At 32.4% G+C, this 26,874-nt stretch overlaps 1 protein-coding gene and 1 long non-coding RNA gene across 4 annotated transcripts in view; one reads left to right on the plus strand and one right to left on the minus strand.

Annotated features, from left to right (window-relative positions):
• LOC122572534 (RYamide receptor-like) overlaps positions 1-24,763 on the minus strand; it is a 46,427-nt gene extending 21,664 nt beyond the window's left edge. Inside the window, exons 1-2 of one of the 2 annotated variants that reach the window (XM_043737595.1) lie at positions 24,698-24,763; positions 24,444-24,621 (exon numbers count right to left, since the gene is read on the minus strand). In XM_043737595.1, the coding sequence (XP_043593530.1) occupies positions 24,444-24,462 (19 nt within the window). In that variant the 5' untranslated portion in view covers positions 24,463-24,621; positions 24,698-24,763. Of the gene's footprint in view, positions 1-23,915 lie in introns of both variants that reach the window. The other variant, XM_043737596.1, reaches the window with a different exon arrangement.
• LOC122572545 lies at positions 3,099-5,790 on the plus strand. Of its 2 annotated transcripts, none has more exons than XR_006318486.1 (4): positions 3,099-3,687; positions 4,159-4,456; positions 4,526-4,642; positions 5,186-5,790. It is a non-coding gene; the product is annotated as an uncharacterized LOC122572545 (long non-coding RNA). The 2 variants fall into 2 exon arrangements; XR_006318485.1 differs by having other exon boundaries at positions 4,280-4,456.
• Positions 24,764-26,874: the final 2,111 nt, after the last annotated feature.

A 26,874-nucleotide genomic window follows, 5' to 3' on the forward strand; every position in this document is an offset into this window, starting at 1 on the left:
TTACTATTTTCTGGTCAAAGCCAATCGGCTTTTCTTTTTAGGTATTTGTTGCGTGAACATCGGAAAGCTTATCTCTTTCACGCCTGCTTACTTTTTTATCGAAACGTGAAAAATTCAATGGAGCATTCTACTCGACGAAGAAGACTTTATCAGCGGCAAATCTCATTTACCAGTGAATTAGGTATTCAATTACATTGCAGAAAAAAATGGTCGAATTCCGTTTCTGTTCAATCGAGGTTTTAGTTAATTGAGCGAAACTCTAGCCAACGCTCGTTTTGTGGACGAGCAATTCATCGTAATAATTAAAATACGAAATATCACGAATTAACGAATCCGATTTGAATGTAATTTCATCTTCTTCGTTAATACCGGAATTTCATTCGCGTGCAGCGTGTAGATTTAACCATCTGTTCCATGTCTCCGGTTCCGTTTCGTTCGTCAAATGAAATTTTCCAAAGAATTGCAACTGTTCGTTAGTCAAACATGTAATTCCGTGTATTTTAAATTAATCGAAGAGAGAGAGAGAGAGAGAGAGAAACAAAGGCCTGAATATCACACTGAACTGAAAACGCCATCGAAGATTGAAAAAATATTTACTTTATAAAACGTACATAATTGTTCGAAAATACCCGCGTTTTTTATTATTTTAAAAAAGAGTTGAGAGAGATTTGATAATTCATTTTAGCGTTTGTTTGTTAAAAGACCACCACCAATATTGTAGATTTGCATTTTGAAAAGGTTTAAAAAAACAACAATAGCGAAGTCATCGCATGGATTGTTTTCAATGTGTGGATATATTTCAATTTGCATAAAATTTATAAAGGAGGATCAAAAGGCAACCAATAATCAAAATATTATTGAATGTATTACTCGCAAAAAAGGTTAAAAACTAGAGAATAATTAAAATATCAAATGCATTCTTTATTGTTTGAAAATAGCACGCGTGAAGTTACAATAATTATTAAATTATTTCTTTACGGATGTTGCTTCAGGATAAACATTATTGATAATATTCTAATTTATTTTGAAATGAAAATTTTTAATCAAATGAAGTTATAATTAAATTTATTAATAAATTATAATTAAAGTAATTACTTAATAATAATTATTATATGCATAATGTACCAAAAATTTGTAGTTATATAAATTTATGGAGAACTCATGTTCTTGCTATTTCTGTGCAGATTTGTCAACTTTCAATCAGCGAAAGCAATTAAACGTTCTTTTCATCGTGTTCTTAGTAATAAAAAAGAAAGTATTCGTATTTATGGTAAATGAAAATGTCTAAAGAATACATAAGCTAGATGGGTCAAGTAGTTTCTCATGAACTGTGACTTGCAATCGAAACATTACGAACAAAAGCAAATGTAATGCAAATGATTTTCATCCCCTTTTCCTATTCCCATTCTTATTGGGTAAAAAACACTCATTTATCAAGTTGTCAGTTCTCGACACGCATTTTATTCCGAATAAAAATGTGAAGAATCGTCTATTTATAAATATGACAGGCACTGAAAACCAAAATGAGAAGGAAAAGGGAAAACTTCATGTGTGAACCCGTAAGCGGATAGCCACTACGAAGTTGAAAAAATCAATTGATGGAAGAGTGAAAAATAAAGGATTACCAGTATTACGAATGTTGAAGTTTTATAGCTTGATCCGTAAGATTTATTTTCCTTCGTTAGATGCGGCTATTGCTGAAAACTGGATTTTCAGATATTAAAAAAATGAAAACAATAAAAAATTACAGTTTTAAAGTACATGCACCCGTCGCATAAGAATTAAGATTTAATATTTTGTAGAGAAATATTTTTGGTTAAAAACAGAGACCTCCTGGTTTAGAAGTATTTAATCATGTATCCAAATATAAATATATTTTCTTCGCATTTTCTGAAATAAAGATTTCTAAATAATCTATTGTATATCAAGACTACAAGGGGGAAATAAATTACATTTTCTATTTTCTTACAGGACAATAGTTTGAAAATTCAGTATATTGTCGATTAATCTCGTTACCAAAAATATGCTTTTATTTAATTTTGAGGCAAAACATGTATTTTTCCACTATCTTCGTAATTTAAAAAATATTGCCTGTCATGATATTAAAATTAAAATACCGAAACTCGTTAAAATATTGAAGATATTAAAATATTGTTTACTTTATACTTTCTTCCGTTTTTAGTTACTTTAGAGTAAAATATTCATTTTTCGTCTGAATATTAAAATATTCCTTTTGATAAAACGACATTAAAATAAATAATCAACAAGCATGTACTGATATCTTCTTTTAGGATTTTCATATCAAAATAGATTTAGAGTAAGAATTTTTTCATATTTTGCTAAGACGTGTACTTATCAAGTTCTTCTTTTTTTGGATTAAAATACAAATCCATTTGTCATGGTTGTATCTTGTCTCTAAAAATGTCGTGTTGATATGGTATTACCTGACACCCTCTGTATACTATACGAAGTTGAATAATCACATTTGTATGCAAATTTGTCGTAAACGCGATAAATATTGCAAAGTCGTCGCCGTATGTGTGATACTATCTCACATCGTCATACATGTTATATACATACAATTTAACAAAATGCTATTTCTAAATAACATGTTTTCAGTCCTATCGTAGATTACGTTTCCACATTATACACCTTCGGTGCGTATTAATACCAGACATATACTTTTTCCTCGTTTTCAAAACCTTCTACGAGTTACATTCGTGCTTATTCAGATGTACATTGTTTTTGCATATTCGGTGACAAACGATATCTTTTGTTAAAAAGTTCTGTCGTTCCAGAAATTTTAGCATAATCGATCGCATACGCGAACTGTGAATCAATTCATAACCAGATAACGTCACTTACGATTTCTAAAATTACTCGTAAAATTATATTAAGACGAGTGATACAATACACGACAGTAATTTGTCAAAATATTTACAAAAGAATGTAACGTGATCGATATATCAACTATAGCAGCTGAAGGTTAATTTTATCGAATAAATGTTATCTTGTTTCGGATTATTCACCTGATGCATTTCGCCACTATATAAATTATACCGAGCTCTGTGTGAAGAGATAATACCAGTTAATCTTGCGTCTGATGTGCAAATTTTCGTTTCATTGCTGTTGGATCAGTATGTATCTTTCGTAAGCCAGTAATCTATGGATCGAAACACAGATAGAAATACGATCAATCGTATCAACATTTATCCAAAATTTAAATTTCCATCTTTGGTTAACCATTTATCTTGTAACATCGAGTCAAGTCTTGAATATCTCTACCTTGAATTATGTCAAGGTTTGAATATTTTAAAAAAGATACGCTGTTAAAGATTGCAATAATTAATTGTTTACTTGAGTATTTATTAAAAAGAAGGTAAGGCAAGGTGTTGAAGGTGCTTCGAAATTTCGAAAATCGAAATTTCTATTTCTCGTTAAAGGGGGTAAGTTAAAAAGAATAGCCATGAAAAATTAACGAAGCAAAAATTAGTCAATGCCCTAGATAGTTGGATCAAGCTTGTCGATGGCTATATCCGATAGGTCAGAGGATTCTCTTCCCGAGAGATCCGGAAATGGAAACGATGCCATATTTTCATGCGATATTTACGTTTTTGTGCTGCACCACCTACCGAAGGTATTTTCAGGGACTGTTTGATTTGTTTTACACTGGAATGATTGAATATGGTAAATCGCCATCTACAAATGTTAAAGTATAAAAATATAATACATTCTTTATGTTGACACTCGATTTATTCGAAATTCTACATATATACGATTTCTATTTCTTCCATAGACTCGTTCATTATTTATTATTCTCTTATTCGTTTGTCTTTCTACTTATTGTTCGCAGTTCTATCTCTTTTATATCGTCACACGTATCTGTTTCTTGTTATCTTATTTTACCATTATATTTCGTCTTGGGATTAATGTATTATATTTGAAAACATTGAAATATAATTAATACAGATGCTGCAATAAATTATTTACTTACTTGCTTTCTTACTTTTTCTCTTGGGATTATAGAATTCATGATACAACTGTCACGATATCGATTGTCAATTAAATTTAAAGCGAAATTTATTTATATCGAAATGAAATTTTTAATTAAATGAAAATGAAATTTAATTAAACGTTTAACTTTTTAAACATCCGTAGTGCAGTGATAATTGCTACAATGAGCAACCTGTATATGAGAAACTGTAAAACTGCCCCTCAATTTCATGAGCTTGTTACGAATGAATCGATGAATGTTACGTGTTCACCGTCGCAATTTTAGGATAAAACATCGCTCTATAAACATGGTAGATAACGATGAACGTGCCAGGTGCATCTCGAAGCGTCAAGGATCAAAGGTCAAATGTTCTACGTACATACACCGAAGATATACGATACTAGGAAGTAGGGCCATTTCAATTTCAATCTGTCTTGTTGACGGTATACTTTTTGTTAAAATGTATGTAGTTTGCAAATATCGAGCATTTGTTGATTCTTAAGTTTGTATGTATACCCACGCTATGTTCAGATAAATTGACTGGAGAGTCAATTACCACTTTCTCCTGAGAATTTTTCTTCTATCGTTTTATCACACGAGGGAACCATCTAACGATCTACACGATGACTTACAGTCAAGTTAAAACCGGTAAGAATAATCGCTTTCTTTTATAACATTCTAAAATATTCTGAGCGTTACAATCCTGAATCAGTGTAATATTGTGGATGAAACGCTTTAAAGTCAGCATTATGAATTCGTTCGATCAAATTAATTTTTGACACTAGATTATTATGGCTTTTTGCTTTATTCTAGGATTTTTCAATATTTTTACACGTCAATCGAATTTATCATAACCGTGTCACTCGCGCTGGTGTTTTTATTCCTACGTGAAAGTTCATTCTCCGTGAAAACCGACAAAATTTGGCTTGCAAAATAACTTTTAAATTTTTTACTTTATTTTTCCATCTCGTACGTTATATAAATTTACATCTTAAACAACCAATTTTTACTTCTAACTCCATATATTTTCGAGTATCGTTTTGCAACAATGAATAAAGAAATGATATTATCTAACAAACAATATTATATAAAAATATTACACCTGTACATTTTCTTTAAATTTCATTATGACACTCACTTTAATTGCTGTGAAATTTTTCATAAATTAAGGAATATTTTTCATAATTTAAGGAATTTGGTCGACATGAAAGATCGTATCGAAAAGTTTTTTGTTAAAAATCCTTCCGGAGGAAAAGGTTCTGGAGGAATGGAATATTCAAGTTGCGTGAAGGATGGAGAATGGTTGCGGAACAAAGTGGTCCATATATAATTCAGTAAATGTATATCGAATCGAAATGTAAATCGGAAAGAACTTTCCGGTCGACCCAATACTATTTCCAATATATGTATCAGGAATTTTCTGAATTTTCCACTCGTCCATTTCTATACTTATGGTTAAGATTGAAAATATTCTGTTCGATAGCTTAATATCAGGATCAAGCATCCTTTATTTTACACGTGCAAATTTTATGAATCTAAATAAAGTAGTTGTATTTTTATCATAAATTATTAATTCTCCAATGAAATGAAATCACTAAAAATTCAACTCTATTTTATATTTATTATATTTATATTTATTATTTATTTTTATTATCAATGTTACTCGTATGTTATTATCATCTATATGTACGTACTTACATACAGAAATATTTGATATCTTTTCGAAAAATTTATTGCATTTTCTTATACCTCGATCAAAAATCAACTATCGTTTATGTGTTGCATGCAATCGCTATAGTTACGTAACGTATGTTCCTTGTATGTAAAAAGTACTTGTTGTTACTTGTATGTACACAATAAATCACTAAATATTTACATTTGACCCTGACTTAATTGGAAAATCCAGCGGACATTTCTGATCTCGATACACGCAATATATCGTTTATTATCGAAACACAGGTATTAGCGTGTAAAAAGATCGAATTTTTCCTTCCTCATATCGCAAGAAATATTATAGCGTGGAAAAGACAGATTTGCGAATAAATCTTGAATCGACCTCCTTCGAATCCATCACTGTCCAAGCTTAAAACTAGCCTACAATGACAAGCACATAAGACGAAAGCAACGTTTCACTAAATCTTCTTTTTGTAGCAATGCCAGATTCTCCCCTCTGATTTCTTTCGCGTGATCCTCCAAAACGATCATAGATTTTTCTTCATTGCACACTTATTGTGGAAAAAATTCGTTTAAACTTCTCCAGTTTGTCAATTTACCTTCTGCTTGATATAATTTCATGCAGTTGATTTTTATTTCGTCAGGACGAGGCAGGTTCGATCAGCATTCATGGGAACTTATTTAGCAAATATTTGTACAACCGATGAATTGGAAAGTATCATCGTTCGTACTGTACCGACGAACAAATTCCATCGAGATTCGTCTAATGGGATCATCCTTTATCGTTTTAACTGCATTTACGCTCAATTTGTATCATATAATTGCATCGTTTTAAATTATATGAATTTCTTTTTACTCTCCATTTATTTGGTATTTTTGGGGCGATATTTCTACTGTAATGGATATGTAATACATTCTACTTAGTCTTTTTATCATGTCTGAAAAATTGGTTTTTTATTTTTTTATTTATTTAATTACATATAGCATAAGATTAGTTTAAATATAACATAGAGAGTATTCTATAGTATAAGGTAATCTGTGCAGTATGAAGAATATTCTCGATAGGTTTCATCAGAAAATTCCGAAAACTAATGAAGTTATAATTAAAATTGCAAGTGTACATGCAAAGTTTCTTGATGAAGTGAATGAAATCTTTGAAACGAAAGCTGAATCTGCAAACTTAAAGCGCATTCCTCTCGAAACTTTCTTCTCCATTTTCAGGATTTTCGATAATCTACAAGCCTTTAATATTGTTTCACGAAATTCAGTAAAAAGATTTCTCTTTCTCTTCGCGAGAAGAAAATTTCGAAATAGTAAATTTAAAGTGAATTATTTTTATACCAACCATAAATTTTCAATAATAATAAACCAGAATTTAAATATAAATAAAGTTTCGTTTCCAGACGCAGTGGACTAATTAAATATATCGAATCTTTTCTTTCATTTCCACGCTAAAAATGAATAGAAATTCAAATATCTCTATATTCAGTATTCTTTTCGTTCTGTCAGAAAGAAAGACAAATGAGAACCTGAAACAGTACTTACTTCGTCAAAAATAAGTCATGCGAGAACATCATATAAGATATATTTCCGTAGATACATACATAGTTCAACGGTAAAATACACTTTGATAAATCAATGGAAAGAGTTCCAGTGATACACATCTACAGTATGTCGAACGCGAAAGTACATTTCGATGGAGCAGTCATATCGATTTCCTGATAGACGTTTCAACGTGCTTTTAGAATCATCTGTTTGCGTTTAGACATTTCAGTAATAGCTCCGCGTCAAAGATTTTCAGCCGAATAATGTGAATGGCAAGCTGAAGGTTCATTCAGCGATATTTGTCGTAATAATTGGCATAATTGTAAATGTCCAATAATAGGAACATCTTTCTATCATTTTATCATTATTATTCAAAATATTTGGCAACAACATAGCACCAATGGATACTTTTCCCTTGTTATCTTATAATATAAACGATTTCTTATTAATTTATTTAATTTATTGGCTGCAGTATTAATTTATGAATAAATATTACTTCCTTAGTTAATTTAAGAATTTTGTTATTTAATCCTGTGTAATTCCTGCGAAACTTTGAAAGCAACGAAATCCAGGCAGTGGTTGTCTGACATAGTTACATGTAAGCTCATTATTCTTCGATGATAGAAATGTTATACGGAAAAGTTGTTAGAGAGAAAAAAAATTCATAAGCTGTTACTAAACTCGTGGGGAAGCGAAATTTTTACTTCGCATTACGTATAATATTCTAATAAAACGTGTGCTTTCTTGGTAAACTTAGCCTCTTCTATTCCCTTGTTAATCGTACGGATGTGTAACGTAAGTTGTACAAAAGAAAAGTTTCGCACTATTCGCTACTTTTTATTTGTCACGAATACTCGTCAATTATAACTTTTGATATTACGGAAAAACAAAAAAGGATGCAACTACTTAACATATTCATAATTTTCTAGAATATAAAAATATATATAATCATCCTTCATTTTATATAGGAAATATCAAATGAATGTTATTTCCTGAGTTGAAAGAAAAATCGTATTTATACGAAGAAAGAGAAGTTTCCGCCGTCAAGAAATATCCTCGCAAACTTTATTAATCCCTCTTCGAAAATGGTAGAACGTTTCAATGGGATTTATTATAGGCCGATATGGCTACCGCGAATTCGAACTTGCTCGCTATCGGATCAAAATTACAATTTCATCGTCCGCCGGAAATAATGTTAAGTGAGAGTTTAATTCCAATTTCGACTAATCTAACTCAACGTGTTCGTAGTTACGGGAATACTTTTGTAACTTTTCCACTACGGATATAGAACGATCCCTTTTTCCCTGGTATTTGAAACGCAAATTCTCGAGGATTGCATGTTCGCAATTTGAAAACCGATCTCGTTCAAAGAAACTACCTCGCCAATTTCCTACTGCGTTATAAATGTGTACACTTAACTCAACTATAAGGTTGATTGTTTCACTTAGATGTTATCAAGTTGCACTTTTCCATGACATGTATGAAAATGCGAGGGGAATCCTTTCACGTTTAAGTATAATTTCTTTACAATTTAATTACGCTTTTAAAAAATTTACAAACAATTATTATTAACTCATTCTCATTAGTCCTATTAATCTTTTATATTAAATAATTATTGCGTAATTATTTTACCGAACGATGTCTGAGAATTATATAAGAATAATTCGAACGACTTTTATTAATATAAAAGAGAAGAAGTAATATTAATTTTTATAAGTATGTGAATAATTATACTATTTTAGATAAGAGAAACTAATCTCCACTGTGTCTAAGGTTGTTCCAATTTTAGACAAAGTCGTTCTAGTTACCACAAGTGATTCAAATTCTTTCTCAGATTATGCCCGAGTAGATTTATTCTATTGTTTCAGAGAAATTATCTGTCGTCTGACATGACGTTCTATTAAATGGAACTAAAAATGAGACGAAGTGGGACAAAAGTTCTTTCTACTTGCAACGTCTTCCAGTCAAATGAAGTTTTAAAATTAATGCAGAGAAATCGTACGATTAAAGTGTCTTTCTTACTGAAATTATATTTTTGCGTTTCTATTAGATACATTCTTGTTCATCCTTTGCTCTTTTTCTTCTTCCTTTCTAAATATAGTAAACTTTTTAATATTTCGATATCTGCTAAATTACATAATTATTTTAACAAGCACATTATCATAACCATCCACCTTTGGAACAAGTGGATTTGTATCATTTTGTCACTGAACCATCTCATTTCTTTCTTTCATAAAAATTATCATTACCTTTAAACGTATTTAAATGGATATAAGAATTAGGTTACACGTTCGTAAATCAAATATCAATTATTCTTCGTAAAATTGATCGTGTCAGTAAAGAATTTTTTAAATTTTTATACAGACTATTTTTCCCTTTTGTTCGTGTATATCGATCCGGGGTAGCGTGTTATTGAATTCCAGTGGAAACGATCGGTTAAGGTGACTCGAGGTGCGCGAATTACATTCGTTGTGGTGGAACTTTCCACATAAATTCAATTTTCATCCGGAACTAGCGCCTATTAGTCCGGTGGAGAAAATGGTACGTACACCGGTGTGGTCGTATTAAATCGTTGAGTGGATTTACATCTACTTATTGTATTTTACCAGTTCACCGTTCTTGGATTTCTGAAATTCCAATGAAATGTAATTTTCCGACCTGTTTACCGCGAGAAACATGAAATCAGTGAGAAAAGAGAGACATCAAATTGTTAGATAATTTTCAGTTTTTAATTATTTTAAAATTTTCTTCTCTATCTAAAAGTTATTCTTCCAGGATCGAATTGCAAATTTTTGACAGGAAAATATTATTTTATTAATTATTAATAATGGAAGTAGATTCTGTTCTGATGTTTTCGAGAAACAAAGGCATAATAAACTTAGAATTTAAATCCAGCTGTACCGAAAATAAATACATTCATCGTTTACCTGTTATTATCGACTATTCTAATTAAAAGTAATGTTGCTGCCGTAATTATTTTATCCCAGAATTTATGCGTTTCGATAAAAAGGTCAGACAGTAGAGAAACAAAATGGTAATCGGAATGTTGCAAAAAATTTCTATGTTAAACAAAGATCTTTCTGATAAGAGATTAAAATGTCTATAATAAATACAGATAATAAAATGTTACGATGTCACAAAAATAACAGACAAATTATGTTTCTGTTATATTGGCAATTAATAAAATGTAAATGATAACGATACAACAGCAGAGAATGTATTAATAATTTTTTAAGGTACACGTATCATCAAATGGAATAAAAGGGATAATACTTTGACATATATATCGTGTTTTCCATTCATGGAAAGCATTGTACAATGAAGTAAAGCTAAAGAAAAGCTGAATTCAACTAACGGTACACGTATAACTGGGCGACAGTGACAGCTCTGTTAACCACCCTCGACGCTTTAATCCCACGTGCTACGAAATTCGGATATTTTTGTGCCGTTTCTATGGAGCGACACTGAAATCCATGGTAGTTTAAACAGCCGACAGATCTACATAGTTAATGAGACGCAGGCAGGGGCTGTTCTTCCTAACACTTTTATCCTTTTCATTCCCCACATGTCGGATAAAATATCGCTTCATATAATTTCCACAGTTTTCCTGCATTTCCAGCCAGAAAGAAGGTATTTGTGGTTTTTCGACACGTGTAAAGTTTTCTTTCCATGCTGGCCATTTCTATTGATTTCTAGTACATTAGTAAGTTTGGTAACATTAGTAACATTAGTAACATTGGTTCGTTTAATTATTTTGATAAACATTACTATTACTGGTGAATTAGGATAAATGGTTTTATTTAAGAAATTGCGAAGAAGTATATAAAGGAAAAACAAATAGATTTACACAAAAATGTTTCATAGCCTTTCTTTATACATTGTGCTTTTGTATTCGACATTAGCTAATGATTGAATAAATATTATTATAATCCTGAGATTATTAAAAGTTTACAGTATGTTATTAAATTTTTTGTGTTTATTCATTAAAAACAAGTGGAAAAGATATTAAAACTCTATTTAACCAAACTACTACTAACTAATGAAATTTTATTTTTGTATATTTGAAATCATATTTTATATTACAATTTATGTAGTATAACGTAATAGCACGATGTATTAAATTAATAAAATAAACGGAAAACTGGGAAATTGATGGGAACTTATTTCTAAATATTTACTCGCTTTCTTGTAACTTCAATGATAAAACATTCATTTGAAATACTGAACCTTAATCTGCAAACCGTACGGGAGTGCTCAACAAGCTGTATTTTACTTGAACAACGTTAGCACGAATGAGCAGGCATTATAAATTTATCAAGAAAATGTAAGCTTTAACTTAACCTCTCTTCCTTCTTATTTTATGGAACGCCAGCAACAAACTGTTGCAATATATTTAATCTTCAAATTCTTGGCCGAAGCTCTGGCACGAGAACGAAGACGATTTATCTTCGCGTTAAACGTGAATTTTTCAGCATTTTATACTTGACATTATTTTAGACTCGATTTTGTTTTTCTAACGATCGTTAAAATATCCTTCCAGAAGACAAAAGCTTCGCGAACGAGTCCATGTCTCGCTGACACGATCTTGAAAAATTTCCGCATTCTCCACGTTGAAGCGTATTTCTTCCTGTGTTTATACATTCTCTTCGAAACTCGGGCGAACTGGTAACTTTCACATACTTTTGGCAGCTATGGACCAACATTCGCGGGAAGTCGACCAGATACTTTGTTTCTATATCTTTGGCTCGGAAGTCTCGGCTCGAAACAAGAATGCTTTGTGCATTAAGCGCCGTGCTTTTACCATTCAACGAGACGCAGTTCAAAGGATTCCTGAACTAGAGAAATCAGCAGCTATGCATGTATCGGTTTCATTAGTATATTGGTCAGAATGGAACGTTTATTAGCTTACACATTATCATAGGTTTTACAAGCAACTGGAATATATTACGATAAGTGGTAGAATTAATTATTAAACGAAACAAACGGAATAATGCTAGAGATTATAACAAATTACATATCAGTGACCAGGAAATTGGAAATTTAACTTATTATTATACTCTTCCATTTAATTTTGCAATTATAATATTTTTAATTTGTTTTAAATATTTGAGCATCTTAAAAATCACAATGAATGCTAAATTTATGTATCGTTTTACTTCCAAGAATGAAATAACAGTAAGTCGATTCGAAAAGATAGTTTCGCGTAAATTGTTCCTCTTATCGTAAATTCAGCAATCGTATGATAACTCCGTCGATTTCGTAACTGCGATCCGAGTAATTTCACATTTTTGATTTACGTTTTTATCTTTTTTCTCAAGAGCGTGTAACCGTACCAGTTACAGGTAAACATCCATCGATCGCTAATGTGTCGTACTCATGACGGCTGCCTCGACACGATGATAATTCGCGCGATCCTTCAGAAGAATCGAAGAGGTGACGAGAAGGACGCGGTTAGCTATATCGTTCCGAGGAGTTCGATGCGAGCCTGACGCGAACACGCAAGAAACGATCTCGATAGGAGCACTAGTTCAAGAATCCACCAGGGGAAATACGATGCATAGACGGGAAGTTAGAATCGATGTGGTACGGAAGTCGAAACGCCTTCCGTCTCCTTGCCGTGTATGCGCCTCGAACCGAGGAGTCACAAGCACAAACCGTGGCACTGCCAAGACAAGATCTTCACATGCGCCGTGCGAATATCTAGGGCGCACAGTGAACAGCATAGTAGTCCAAGTTAAAATTAAAGCGAAGAACTGTTCAAAATCTTAGACAAGACACGACGCGATATTACTGAGCGATATTCTTGTAGCTTCTTTGCTCGAGGTAGCTATCAGTTTTTGTATAATTCCGGTCTATTGTAGCGTAAAATTTCGTTACATAACAGTTTCGCCTAACATTAGAAGTTTAAAATTAAGTTGCGGTTATTTTAGTAGAACACCGTTGATCGTAAATTACGTTTGGATTTTACTGAGTGGTTCCGGCATACTGTTCCGCACAAGCGACGTGATACTACTGGCTCCTCCGTAACCATTTTGTGAGAGGAACTCAGGCAGCCATTCGTTCCATCCTCTGGTCACGTACTGGAGGGTGTGAATTGGCTCTTACTGTCTTCTCTATCCTTAATATATGTGTGAAGTAGAATGTTACAAAATTGTCCAGTATCTGATGTCTCGTCCCATATACGTAGCAGGTTATTATCGGTTGGTCTGTAACGATTTTACAGCACCAATACGTAGTCGACCGTTCGTACTTTCTGGCCACGTCCTGGAGCGTATAAATTTTATCGGAAGAAGTATCAGCATTTGTTGCTTGATTTTCGGGAAAACGTCGTATATGAGCTCGTAACTGAATATTTGCGATGAAACCGAACACTGTTGAGATCTAACATCCGATACAGGGGCAAGTTCTCGGTCTACGTCCCTCGCCATAAGCTCTTAGGTGTTGCGATGAATTAAGACGTTGTGTGTGTCTTCATCCGGATCGATTTCGGCGGGGATATTTGGTTGATGCGACGAACGTCTAATCACCGCATTATTTTATTTATCAGGTGCTATTCCTAGCTCGTGTCTATACTTATTGCAACTTCCACCTTAAATACAAGTAGGAAGATGTAGGGTCATCGTAGATTACTATAAAGCGTGGGTATGACACAGGATCGCTATAGTTGTAGGATAGCGTAATTATTGTATCGTCAGGACAAGCGTAAGAATACATTGAAAATACATTGTCATATAAATGTAATATCGTGGAAATATATTATTAATTATATATTCTGATATTTATGATGATTTATTCAAAATGAATGGATTGTACAGATGTTGATTAGACAGAAGAACGATGGCTGTTTAACATGAACTGGTCACAATAACGTGCTATAATCTAGACAACTCAATAGTTAATTTGCAACTCTCGTCACAACGGATCCAACGTTCTCTCTCACGCGGACCATACTCTCTCGACAACGCCAGCAACACTATATCGACAACGCGACTTGCACTCTTTGACTTCTCGATCGACTCTTTCCGACTTCTCAACTAACACTCTCCGACTTCTCAACTAACACTCTCCGACTTCTCAACTAACTGTCCAACTAACTCTGACTGCTTTCGCATCCCTTTTGTCTTTTCTTAGACGCACCACGTACGTGTTCCGCAACCGCTCGTGGCCAAGGTCACATAGGCCCTTTTTACGAAGCTATTCAATTAAAGGATCGAGGGCACATTGATAGGTCCATCGGCGCCTCGGCTCTCGGGACATTGTTTATGGTTCGCTAGATATCTCTTAGGCCCTTTTCCACGATACTACATAAATTTGTCCCATATAAATTTCTTACTATTATATAAATGTGTTCCATATAAATTTCACACTGTCATATAAAGTTGCTTCAACTTTCTTCGTTTGCGGATTAGACGCTTCCCGCTATTCAGTGCCTGGAAGTTTCCAAAGTCTCGTCTTGGTCAGTCTACTTTAGTGAGTGATTTCCACTTGTACTTCTCGAACTTATCGCCTCTACCAAAATCTAAGGTAAATCCGACTCCGAGATATGTACTAGCTTATATATATTATTTATCTAAGCGTATGTAGTAGTTAGGAATGGTAAGATATTTTTCGACAAGAACTTCGCTTCGACTTGTATTGAAATTCGCAGTTGGAGATGGAAAGGTTATTTTTAACAATGTTAACAATTTCACTCTATTCAGTTAAAATTTACAATCAAAGACGATTAGACAAATTTTGACAAGCTTTTCGTTTCACTCAGTCACACGATTTTATTTTAACGTGGTCTTTATTCGTTTGTAGAAATTTATACATAGAGAGGACAAAGTATCTTTAATAAAAATTTAATTTAATTTACTTGCAACGAAATTTATAATTGGAAATGGCAAGGGAAGTTTCGAAATAATTCTACTTCGTTTAGCTGTACTGAAATTTTGCGACTGGGTGATATGTAACTATCAGCGATAGCTTCGTCCGATGTTTCAAAGCCGACACGTTATGATACGTGATAGTGTGACATTTTCGATGTGTAATTTCACAACAACATTTAACGACAGACAGACTGCAGAATTTCTAGAATTTTGAAACGAAATTAAACAAACCTTCGATTTTCTTCTGCTGTAAAAAGGTACAAAATAATGTAATATTTTTCAAACAATTCTTAATACAAGTGAATTAAAAGAAATAAGATCTCCCAGAGCAGAGAACATTTGTCTAACTAGTTTATTAACGAATGGCTAGATCTACTTAAACATACTGCAACGTAGACCAGAATTTACAGAAGCTATTTACCTACATAACTTTGTACGAATTTAATCTACGACGAAAGTTGCAAGTATCCTTAACGATGGGAATTATTAATAATGAAAAGCAAGATGTAATCCTCTTTCGGTATACACACAAGGAAAGTTCTATGGATGTAACATGTTTTAGCATCATTACGTCATACATTACGTAGATACATTTTAACAACTGATAATATGATATATTACATATCACATACATATAATTACACATAACATTTTGTATATTATTTGCATCAAAAATTAAATGCAAAATATTTCAGTAATTACCATTTTTTTTTTTTTTTTTAACAAAAGTGTACAATTGCCTGTGTATTTCACATTTAATTCATAAAATACAATTATTCATTCTATTTCATTTAAAAATCATTAGATTATAAAATGTACTGAGTTTCTAGCGAGATCGATTACTTGTCTGTACAGTATCTGAGATAGAATTTTTAGGTTTTAAACGTCTCATAATATATCGACGAGCTAAAACGGGAGATTAATGTACTTTTCAAACGCTGGACATAATGTTTTACACTTTATAACACTGACAACTAAATTTTATCGTGAATGAAAAATAACTGTATTCTGATTTTGCATCGCAAAGTGTCATTTGTCACGTCACCTTTGCGTCACATCTAAGTTCTACATTCTTTCCCTAGCTTTTCTACATTTTCTTCGACCATTACACTTTGCATAAAAAACAGTATCTTTAACAATGAACGACAGAAAGTAAAGAAGTAGTCTTTAATAGATACACTTCGTGCAGCCACTCTACTTCCATATAGACGCTTTCGAATCTAAGAAAGAACGTAGCTTCTTTCATGCTAGCGGCGACACCTCAGAGCTTTTCATTCTATTACGGTAAATCTTTTCATCCTACGTTCGTTCATTTACATTCTATGTTCATGTAATAAAAAGTTTCAATACAAGCTACGATGCCGTTCTTTCCTTCACTTCCCGTTAGGATTTCACTCAGAATCATTGTGTGAGACGAAATGATTCTCCTCATACTTATAATAGGTGGAAACGATATAGCGTAATCATAAATTAAAGCATTAAGAAAAGACATGCATTGACGTAGCTTTATCCAACACTTGACATGATTCGTAGAGACAATTTACAAACTAATATTCTGTTTATAGTCGTCTATTAAATTTATATAATATTAACTCTCTTCTTGTTTAATAACTATCGCTGTTTATGAAAAATATAGGTATGAGGATCATAGTATATGTAATAAGTAAGTCAGTCTAGCATTATAGTTGATGAAACAGTGTTCTGTGTTTGTCGTTACAAAAATGTATTTTTGGAAGTTAAGGAAACGTATCGCGGTAAAGAATGAAGTTAGCACTTAATTAATTATGAAACTAAAGGGACGATACTTATGAGGTGTGAAGTACGTGACTAAATTCAAATTCTCCGAATTTCCCGACTTGCACCACTATGATTTTCATAGTGATAGTTCAAGTGACTTCTTGCTACTTTTAGTTAATGTGCAAATTAATGGAACCCGCTCTAAGTTCAGGGACAATGCTGAACGCAACACGTGATCGATTCCACGCGTGTTCAGGTAGTTTGTGAATTTTACACGCCGCATTATCCGTGCACCTACTGCATAAACCTCGGCAACGTGACAGGCATTAACGCGTAACCATAACACTCGAGATATCGCGTGCCGCTAAATTACACCGGGGATGGCTAACCAGGATAAACGATCGATATTTGCTAATGCTTCTCATAGTGTAACATTATTCTTGACGCAATCTGAGCTACCCTGGTGATAGTAGATATCTTCGAAGAGCGTACAAACAAATCGAAGATCATGAGCAACCGTCTTATCTAGATGAATATGCAACATCCTCGATCTATCACGCGCGTTCTGACTTGTAAGTACACCGCTTTGGTAACACGCACGTTTCTTTGCTAATAGATGCGCGTGTGTACGTGTATGTGTGTATGAAACGTGTTTGCTGCCAACCAAGTTTCAATACCTAGGTTCTCTTGCATAATAATTTACTAATTAATGAAGTAAGTGAATCGACGAGTGGTAAATTGTAGGTCATAGACCTTTTTTTGTATCAAATAGATGGGTGTGCGCGAAACTCGATTGCTGTGGATCCAAGTTTCATTACATATCTAGGTCCTTTTGCGCTATAATTTATAACTATAATATTTTTACATTATAATTTATAATATTCGTGAATCTACAAGTGGCCAGTTGTAAAATTCACTTGTAAAATTCACTTGTAAAATTTTCTTCGTTTTATTATGAAATTTTTACGGAAGAAAGGCATTTCAGAGGCTGATAATACAAACAAATTCTATTCATGTTCTTTTCCAAGAAAACAAAAGAACGCTCTAGCATCTTTAATTTCAGCAAAATATTCATCGTGTCGTACATCTGTTGCGAGCATATCCGTGATTATATCGCAAAAATATTGCACTTAATTAAATCATGAAATTGTTGACTTCATGATAACTTTCTGTAATCAGCATCTGAATTGATATTAATAATTTGTAGTTTGTGAATTGTACTTCACTTAACGATGTTGATCCAGTCGTGCAAGAGGACTCTAAAATATTGTGTACTATCAAATACTCTCGAATACTCAAATACAAACTTTCTTTGAAACATTTGAGAAAAGGAGCAAGCTTTCGTTTCACGCATCAATACGGGAAAAAAGCGAAGAAAAGTCAGTAAATTATCGCTATATATACTAGCTATAGCAACGCACGGTTGTATTTCTTTGAGGATTCTGACTCGGATTCGTGACGTGCGTAATGAGTATGTTGAACCTTATGAGGTATGAGAGTAGTGTGGTATGTAATAGGATGTAATGGAGAGACTATGATGGAGAGAATTGATCTTTTTCAGAATTTGAGGGATGGATCTTGAGATATATATTACTTGTCTGACCATATATACGATTCTATATACGACCATATATAACAGCGTGTGGTTTGAGGAGAATGGCGTGTTGATGAGGATAGAGGATGATAGAGAGCGTTAATTCCTTTTTTTCAGAGCTCGAGAGATGGAGCTTGAGAAATATAAATTGGAAGATGTGTAGCATGTGCTGGAGTTGATTTAAAGGGTTTCGAAGAAAGATATTTTCCTAATAAATCCACGATTCATTTTTTGTGCCTTTTCTTGGTTTTATAGTACATCCTTCTAGTGGATTTTTATTTTGTTTGCATGTGAATTACCTTGTTAAATGTAGTATAGGAAAGTTGAGTGTGCAAAAGTTGAGTACAAGTATGCTTCAGACATGCATGTATCGTAACTTAAATACTGAAGATATTATTTTAATTATATGATTATAGCTCCTACGTTGACAGAGAAATGTGTTCCATATGTGTATTTTGAAACCTCGCATAGAATTCAGTGAACTGAATTCACGTAATTTCTCCGTTCTCATACCTTTAAATTCTAAACTAAAATTCTTTACACACACGCTGTATTATTTTTATTATATACATCTGAAAAAGAATCAATTGCATGATTTAATATTCTTATGAAACCATTTTAATTATTTACAAAATTTTTAATTATATTCTTTCCGATACTAATTTATTAATCAATGATTGTAACGATTAAAAATATTCAAAGTTCCACGTTGAAAAAGTATTATTTTTTAGAAACATCGTTGATTATTTGGTATATGGCGAAGATACGCGTGTCCGCACGCCACTTATCAAAGTAAGTCCAAAATAAACACACGCGATTTAAATCAATCGATCAGAATCGGTGTACATTCGTTATATACGCATGTACAAAGCAATCACCGTAGATATTTCATGTCCTAGCACGCGATATTCCGTGCAGGAATTTTAATACAATTACAGTGAAAATAACTGTTTACGATATATTTGTCAAAATACGCGATTCTAGTTTTTCGTCCTTTCAAGTGTTAAATAAATGTATCGACTCTGATTTCTGAAATGTTTCAGGATTTCAAAAAGGATAATGACTTTTTTAAGCGAGTAAATATTTTATTTACTAAAGATATTTTGATATTTTATTTAAGAACGAAAACATTGAAATTATATATTTTGCATACCTGCACATGTAGAATCTTCAATCTCCCTTTGCCTCTTATATTAATTTAAAAAATAATTTTAATCGTACTTTTTGTTATCAGCAAGGAGAACGTAATTTGGAACGTAGTATATGAAGACGTAATTAGAAGAAAAAAGAAATAAAATGAAATTTAAAAAAAAAATCCGTCTATCACACAAGCACAGAAAAAATTTGTTTACAAAAGTAGAACATCCTTAGAAAATGTCAGGTAAAATGGAATTTTATGTTTCTATCGGATGCGTGTTCGCAAAACTTTTATTCTTAATTCTCTTACAAAATTTTCGCATAAAATTCGCGTGCCTTTTTTCGTCACAACACACACGTATGCGTGTAGCTTGACTTTTCGAAATTAGTTAGCCAAAAATAAATTTTCATTATTTTTTGCAAATTTTTCCCCATTCACATTTAAAACTGAGATATTCAACTTCCCAAACATTTTTTTCTTCCATTTTAATACTCGTCGTTTTAGCGTACGATTTCTAGGAAGAAATTTCTCTTTAGAAATAGTCCGCAAATATTCCACTAAATTTTAGCGTTCATCTCATTCTTGTCTTCTACAAGAACCTGCAATTTTACGGAATTCATTTCCGCCTCATAAAATAAACGCATTTAAGACACTTTTATTACGTGATTAGTTACGATCAATAATTAATGCAATCTTGCGGAACAGTTATTATTTGTCTTTACGTTATCAGAAACGTATACCTAATGCTTTGTTTTATCACGGCTAATCAATATTTATGGTCTCGGCTTGCCTTACGCATTCACGATCGAGAAAACCGGATATCTCGGCAGTACGTGAACACAAAGAACCACGGAATTACTTGGGTGCTTTCTAAAGATTGACTGATTTTATAATGAAGAAGAAAGAGAAAGTGAGTGAGAGAGAGAGAGAGAGAGAGAGAACAGTCTATAGAAAGATTAATGTACAATTTCATATTCTTTTGAGTCTTATAGTTGCGTATTGTTTACAGCTGCGAACACAGGACTTGTCTAAACATTATTTCAGATAAGATTAATATTTGTTAATCATTTGCGAATTATCTTCCGTGACAATGACGTTTCTTTTTTCTCGATAGAAGAGAATTATCAGGTTGTCCGAAAAGTTTCTTTCGTTTCATAAGATGGTAACAGATGAATAACAATTTCTGTTTTATATTATTTTATTGAATTAGGTATGATCAATTGCGTTCTATTTCTAATATTATGTTCGTGCATAATTCAATAAACTAATATAAAACAAAAAATATTGTGCGTACATTATTTCCTTATAAAACGAAAGAAACTTTTCCGACAACCTAATACAAAATATTTGTCTCCATCTTTAAAATATTAAAATTTGTATATATGAATACCATATGCGTTTATTTATTTTCTATCATAACATTATTCTTATCTGCTAACGTAGCAACTGTTAAATGTCACGTATTATCTCGAGGACGCTTTTATAATAATAGAATAAGTCTCGTCTTCGTTTCAGAAGCATTTATCTCAAGTAATCCGTTGGATTTAATGGCGAAAGAGATTTAGCTTCTGTTGAATGTTTCATTGCGGATGAAATATAAAAATCACGTGAATGCGGTTAAACTGGACGTGTCGTTCGTTTTTTGATTGTTCTTTTATATAAATAAGGAATTTCATTCGATCATTTTCTTCCTCTTCCTCTTTTCCTTCCCGAGTATTATATCCGCAGTTCAACATTGAGTTAATGCAACGCTATTTGCAATTTTTTTCACTTGGCTTATGGTTACTCTTTTGTTTTATGTTACAACATTTTGTTTATCATGCCAAATTATTACGAAAGGGAATTTTAAGGAATAGTTTAGTGTTCGTCATTACATCTTCCATCTAGATCTTACAATTTTAGTCATACTGAACTATTTCTTTAGAACCATAAAAATTTTGTTTATGTCTATGATGCGCGTAGCTGGCTTGTATCCCGACAAAATAATATTTTAAATCTTAAATTTTAATTTAACTTATCTCGAAACTTACCTATCTATCTGTCTGTAAACTTAACTAATCCTACCCTTTAAGTCAGAAATAATTGATCGTATTAATTTCTGTGTATATGTATGTCTTGTTTACGTTTTGTTCATCATAATGATGTATTTATGTCGTAGATTTAATCCATTTTCATCTTCTACAAGATTCCCTAAACCAAATATCTTTACATACAAGTCAAATTATAGCGTTACGAAATTTATCATTTTCAAATTTACTTTTATCAACCACTAGAAAGTCAACCAAATGTAAGGACGAAAATGTAAAAAAAAAAAGAAAATGAAATTCAGTCGATTCCATAAGTCAAAAATCAAAAGTATACAGTTCTCCTTGAAGGTTGATTTAGTTATATATTTAACTTCTATACGCGTGAACTTGAGTATCCAAGAATAAATCGTGATCTATGTTGCAACGCGATAAGAAAACATTGAAAGCGTAAAATTTCCTCTAATATTCGTATAAAATCTATCCAGTGGTCATTCAATTCACAGGCAGAAAAAAATAATCTGGTTTTACGAATATCATAAAGAAAATGATTTCAACGATAATGCTAAGAATCTCACAGTCTGGGTATCGTTAACCGATCTTCCGAGCTGAAACAACGATCTCGCGAATTGTTCGTTAAACGCACGCCAATAAAACAGTTACGAGCTTCCCTTTTGTGCCATTTTCAGTACGGAAAATTTTTAGAATACGATCACTGCGATTGTGTACGTTAAAGGACGATAAAAGAATGGAGGAAAGTATGAAAAAGGAGAATTAGCTGTCGCCACTTTTGTAGAATTCTCTCGTATAATCCTATTTTTTGTTCTTCGGGCGTACCTTCATTTTTTTCCATTTAGCTACTTTCATGTTCGATTTATAAAGCGATTGGTTCTGCAATGAGTAATCGGTAATGAAGTGGACTTTTCAGATGATCCGGATCGAGTTCGGAAAATGACGATGCCAGATCCCTTTTGAGGATGAAGATTATATGAATTTGAAGATAAAAAAGTTAAGTGGATTAGTACGAATCATTTTTATATAAAATAATTATTTCAACTTAAATGTATCCCTGTTGGAATAGGAAGGAATATTTCGTTATTCGAGGCACGTGAAAAAAAATTTTTACGTCTTCTGCAATAAGCGAGGCTTCTCTTGGAAAATATTCCCCGGCGTTTCATTATAATTTTTATACGAATGTTGTATCATTTAATTCTTTTCAGAAGAAACGAAAACAAATTTTATATTTCTTTTTCTCCAATTGGAGAGATTCCAGAAGCTTATAGTTAATAATAACGACCCTTTCGTCACGTATTCTGAATTCCGAATTTCCTGTTCCGAACTTTATAAAGTTCCAATGTAATTTACATTTACATATCCATAAATTGGATTTCTATGTAGCTTTAATATTTGAATTTCTCGCAATATTAAATACTTCATTAAATATAAAATACGTGATTTCATTATTTGATATAATTATTTTTATAAAACTGTAATATAAAGAATATGTTGATGTATCGAAATTGAGATTTGTTCCTATGGTATTTACATACCTTGCAGGTTAAACAAAATATGTAGATAAATAATGGTTCACGAGATTGTTGAATTTTCTTGAGGGCATGAATGCGTGCTCGATGTATTCAAATGAGCACGACTGCGACAGCGTGGTTCTATCTTATGTGCGGTAATTATGACACTGTGCCTTTACTTAATTCAATTTTAATATAAAATTGCACCATGGTTCGCAGCACTTCTTCGAGTAATACAATTTAATCTTGATTACGTTCATTTAATGGAAGAACTGACAAATACGAGATAAATGCCGACGATGAATTTATACGAAATGATGTTAGAAAATCCATTTTGTTATCAAAATTATCAGCACTTGATAATTTAACGCAGGATGTTCTTATTTTGTTAGAAAGAATACAATTTTCGTAAATTTGAATATTTCTTAGTAAATTTTTCTGTACTTGCGGCTTAATTATCATTATATTGTGAATAAATTGAAGATTGTAAATAAATCAAATTAATATTAAAAAAAAAAAAGAAATATCATACTATATAATTTGATGTTCTTTCTATATACATATGTAATGGTCAATATCCGTTTCGCGAATAGATTAATAAAATTAATATTAGAAAATAATGAAAATGTAATATCTCGTATGATTATTCTCTGAAGTTGGTGAATTTATTAGCAGATGGTTCGATTCGGTGTTACTCGAGTGAAATTTTGTGCATCTCTGCAATCTGACGCGGCTCGTGCAGCTCAACGCAAAGAACAGTAAAAGTTTCCAGGAGAGATGACGAGATGGGGGAAAAAGTTGTCGAGTTATCCTACCTTGCTACGACGATGAACTTACACGACCCCCGTCCACAAGCATATTATTTCCTAATCGATCTGTCGCTTGTCATTTCCTCATCTTCCGATTAAAGTTTCATAGTGTCACGTAAAAACTCTTTAAAAAACTTTCGATCAATTTCCACCATACGTCAGTTCCTCATTCTTCCATATAAGTTTTCGTTTTCATCACCATCTCTTTTTATCTTTGCAAGTAAGACAACGTATAGCACTATTTTACAAAACTTTTGAAATCATCGTTTTAAAGGTCCATTTCTCGGACTAGCATCGAACAATTTCAATAATCTCCCATTTATTAGAGCTTCTATTTTATATTATTCTCATTTACACAAACAACTTGAGCGTTCAGAACTCACATTAACAACGATCTAATATTAATTCGATTAATTTTATTACTCAAAAAATATTCATTCGACACAATTACTTGCAAATCACAGTCTAAACGTTTCGGATACATTTCCTTCGTTAACACCATCCATTTAAGCGTCATCGAGGTACGATAATCACCTCCCCTTAACTGTTGCATATTAATAAGCAATCGACGATTTGCAATTTAGAATTCACCCACGCATTGTACGAGACAATTTTCCATTTATATCTTGCGTAACGATTGTCATCGATTCTCGATCATCGCGCCAGTCCTGTCCGTTCCATCTTACATCACTGATTAATTTCACGCCGACATCTACCAACTACATGAGAAAAGGAAAAAAGGAAGAGAAGATAGAAAAGAAAAATATATCGACAGCTTGTTGGACCACCGAAGGATAATATCCGAAATACGTGGAGAAAATTGTTTTTTCTAAGCTAAGGGTGATACGAAAAAGAGTTTCATCAAGCGCGGCCGCAGGCAGACTGCGAACTTTGCACAAAGGACCAAACAGCGGCTAGAAAACGCGCACCCTTACTGCGCACCCCTATCGTAAACACGATATTCCATATATATTTCCTCGCGATAATATTTATTCGACCTATTGTGACATGTCGAGAATAGTTAATTTTTAAATACGTGTAATTTGGATTTTTCTATAAAACTATATAGATTATTGGTACGGATCGGTCAAAATTTCACTGCTATCTTATACCTTTCATTCAGTTCTCTGGTTTTTGTACAAATCAAATACTACATTTTGCAACGCTTTTCGTTAGTTAATTATTTCTTCTTCTTAAGATCGCTTATTGTTTAACTATTTTAGTTATTATTAAACAGTGGATTTTTATGTATCGATGGAAAATTTGAAGGTACAAAAATGCGTACAATATGCAAAAATATATAAATATTCAAAGCAGAATACACTTGTAACTCTTTTTACACGGTGCCCTTTTACGCAATTCATTTTTATACGGTCATGTTTTACACGGTTTATTCGCGTTTTAAACGCGTGTTATTAATTGCCATACGGTTTATTTAACATGTTTTGATTACGACTATGCGTTTTTTGAAAAACACGTTTTACCATTTCACCGTAAATGATACCAATCTCGTTCGCTCTACACGATTTCAAGGGGATTTGGAAACTTGCTACAAAGTGTTAAAAGAAATGACAAAAGATACGTCATCTCAACTGATACAAAACGATCAGACGAAGGGTGTTTCGTACGACGAGAATAATTTTTTTTTAGTAATAATAAAACGTATTCGTTGTAACATAATAAAGTGTGACGATAAATAAACTGTCGATTTAAAAAACAAATACTCTTTTGCTTTTCTTTAATTATTTGCTGAACAAAATATTATCATCAAATGCAGTTCTATATTCTAAATTGCTTTTCGTAGAAAATATTTATATAATATTGGAAGATTAGTAGTAATTGACAGATGACAAATTTGTATTTAGGTTCTATTTCCCTAGTTATGTTCATATAAATATAAAAATATATAAAAATCCACAGTCTACTTATTATGCCATAACTGGTAGCTGTCTATGAATTATCTCAGATTTCTTGTAAGAAAATGATTTTACGTAAAAAAATAAGTACAAGTAATAAATAGTAAGTAGAATAGATAAGCGTTAAATGATGTCAGCCTGCGTGACGTCCTATGACATTTTCGTGGTCGAACAACCGGCTGAACATACTGTACATCGTGTGTCAACGTCAAGTCGTTATTATGAGCGAGATATTGATGAATATTGAGCGAAACACTGAATAGCTTATAAACACGACTCTGGCTAGAGATTTGATCACGCGAGATTCCACTTCCGAAAAGACTCACGCAGAAGATCAGTGCGGTCGTTATTCTTAGGATGACCGTTCTAGAGATGTTACGGCCAAGGTTAATATCCAAATGGAATAAACTAGACACTGGATTTCTGCTTGTTTCCTACATGCGATTTTTCATTTGTTCGATCCGGAAAGGGAAAAGGAACTCTGAATGGTTCGAATAAGACAATTAGTTTTGTCGAGGAGTTTCAGGGGAGTCATTCCATTTGTCAACGAACAGAAAGAATACAAAGAAATATCATGAGTGTACAAAAAACCAAATCCGATCATTTTTTCGATTGTCATTATTTTAACCTTTTGATAATTTGACAAATTTCTCTATAAGGTTTTCGGATCTTTCGGTAACTATAAGTTGAAAGATCGGAATTTCAAATATGATTTTAAGTTAGTTGATGTTATTTCTCATGTTTGACTTCAAAAAGTCTGGAAACCTGCTGTTAAAAGATTACTTTTACTAATCATAATTAACCTAATAATGATAAATGAAACGAGTAAAATTAATATAATGACTTATTCTTTATGCATAAAAATGAAATTAATGGTGTAACTCTTAGTTATTGTCGAATAACATCATTTATGTATATCTACGAAGCATTACTTATTCATGATACATATCTACATAGACATAAAAAGGCATGTCATATAATAAAATGATCTTCATTCCATCCCATACTGATAATCAAGCATCTCACGTAGAATATTATACTCCTCGGCT

This window comes from Bombus pyrosoma, linkage group LG11 (assembly GCF_014825855.1).
Source record: "Bombus pyrosoma isolate SC7728 linkage group LG11, ASM1482585v1, whole genome shotgun sequence".
In the NCBI taxonomy this organism is placed as follows: Eukaryota; Metazoa; Arthropoda; class Insecta; order Hymenoptera; family Apidae; genus Bombus; species Bombus pyrosoma.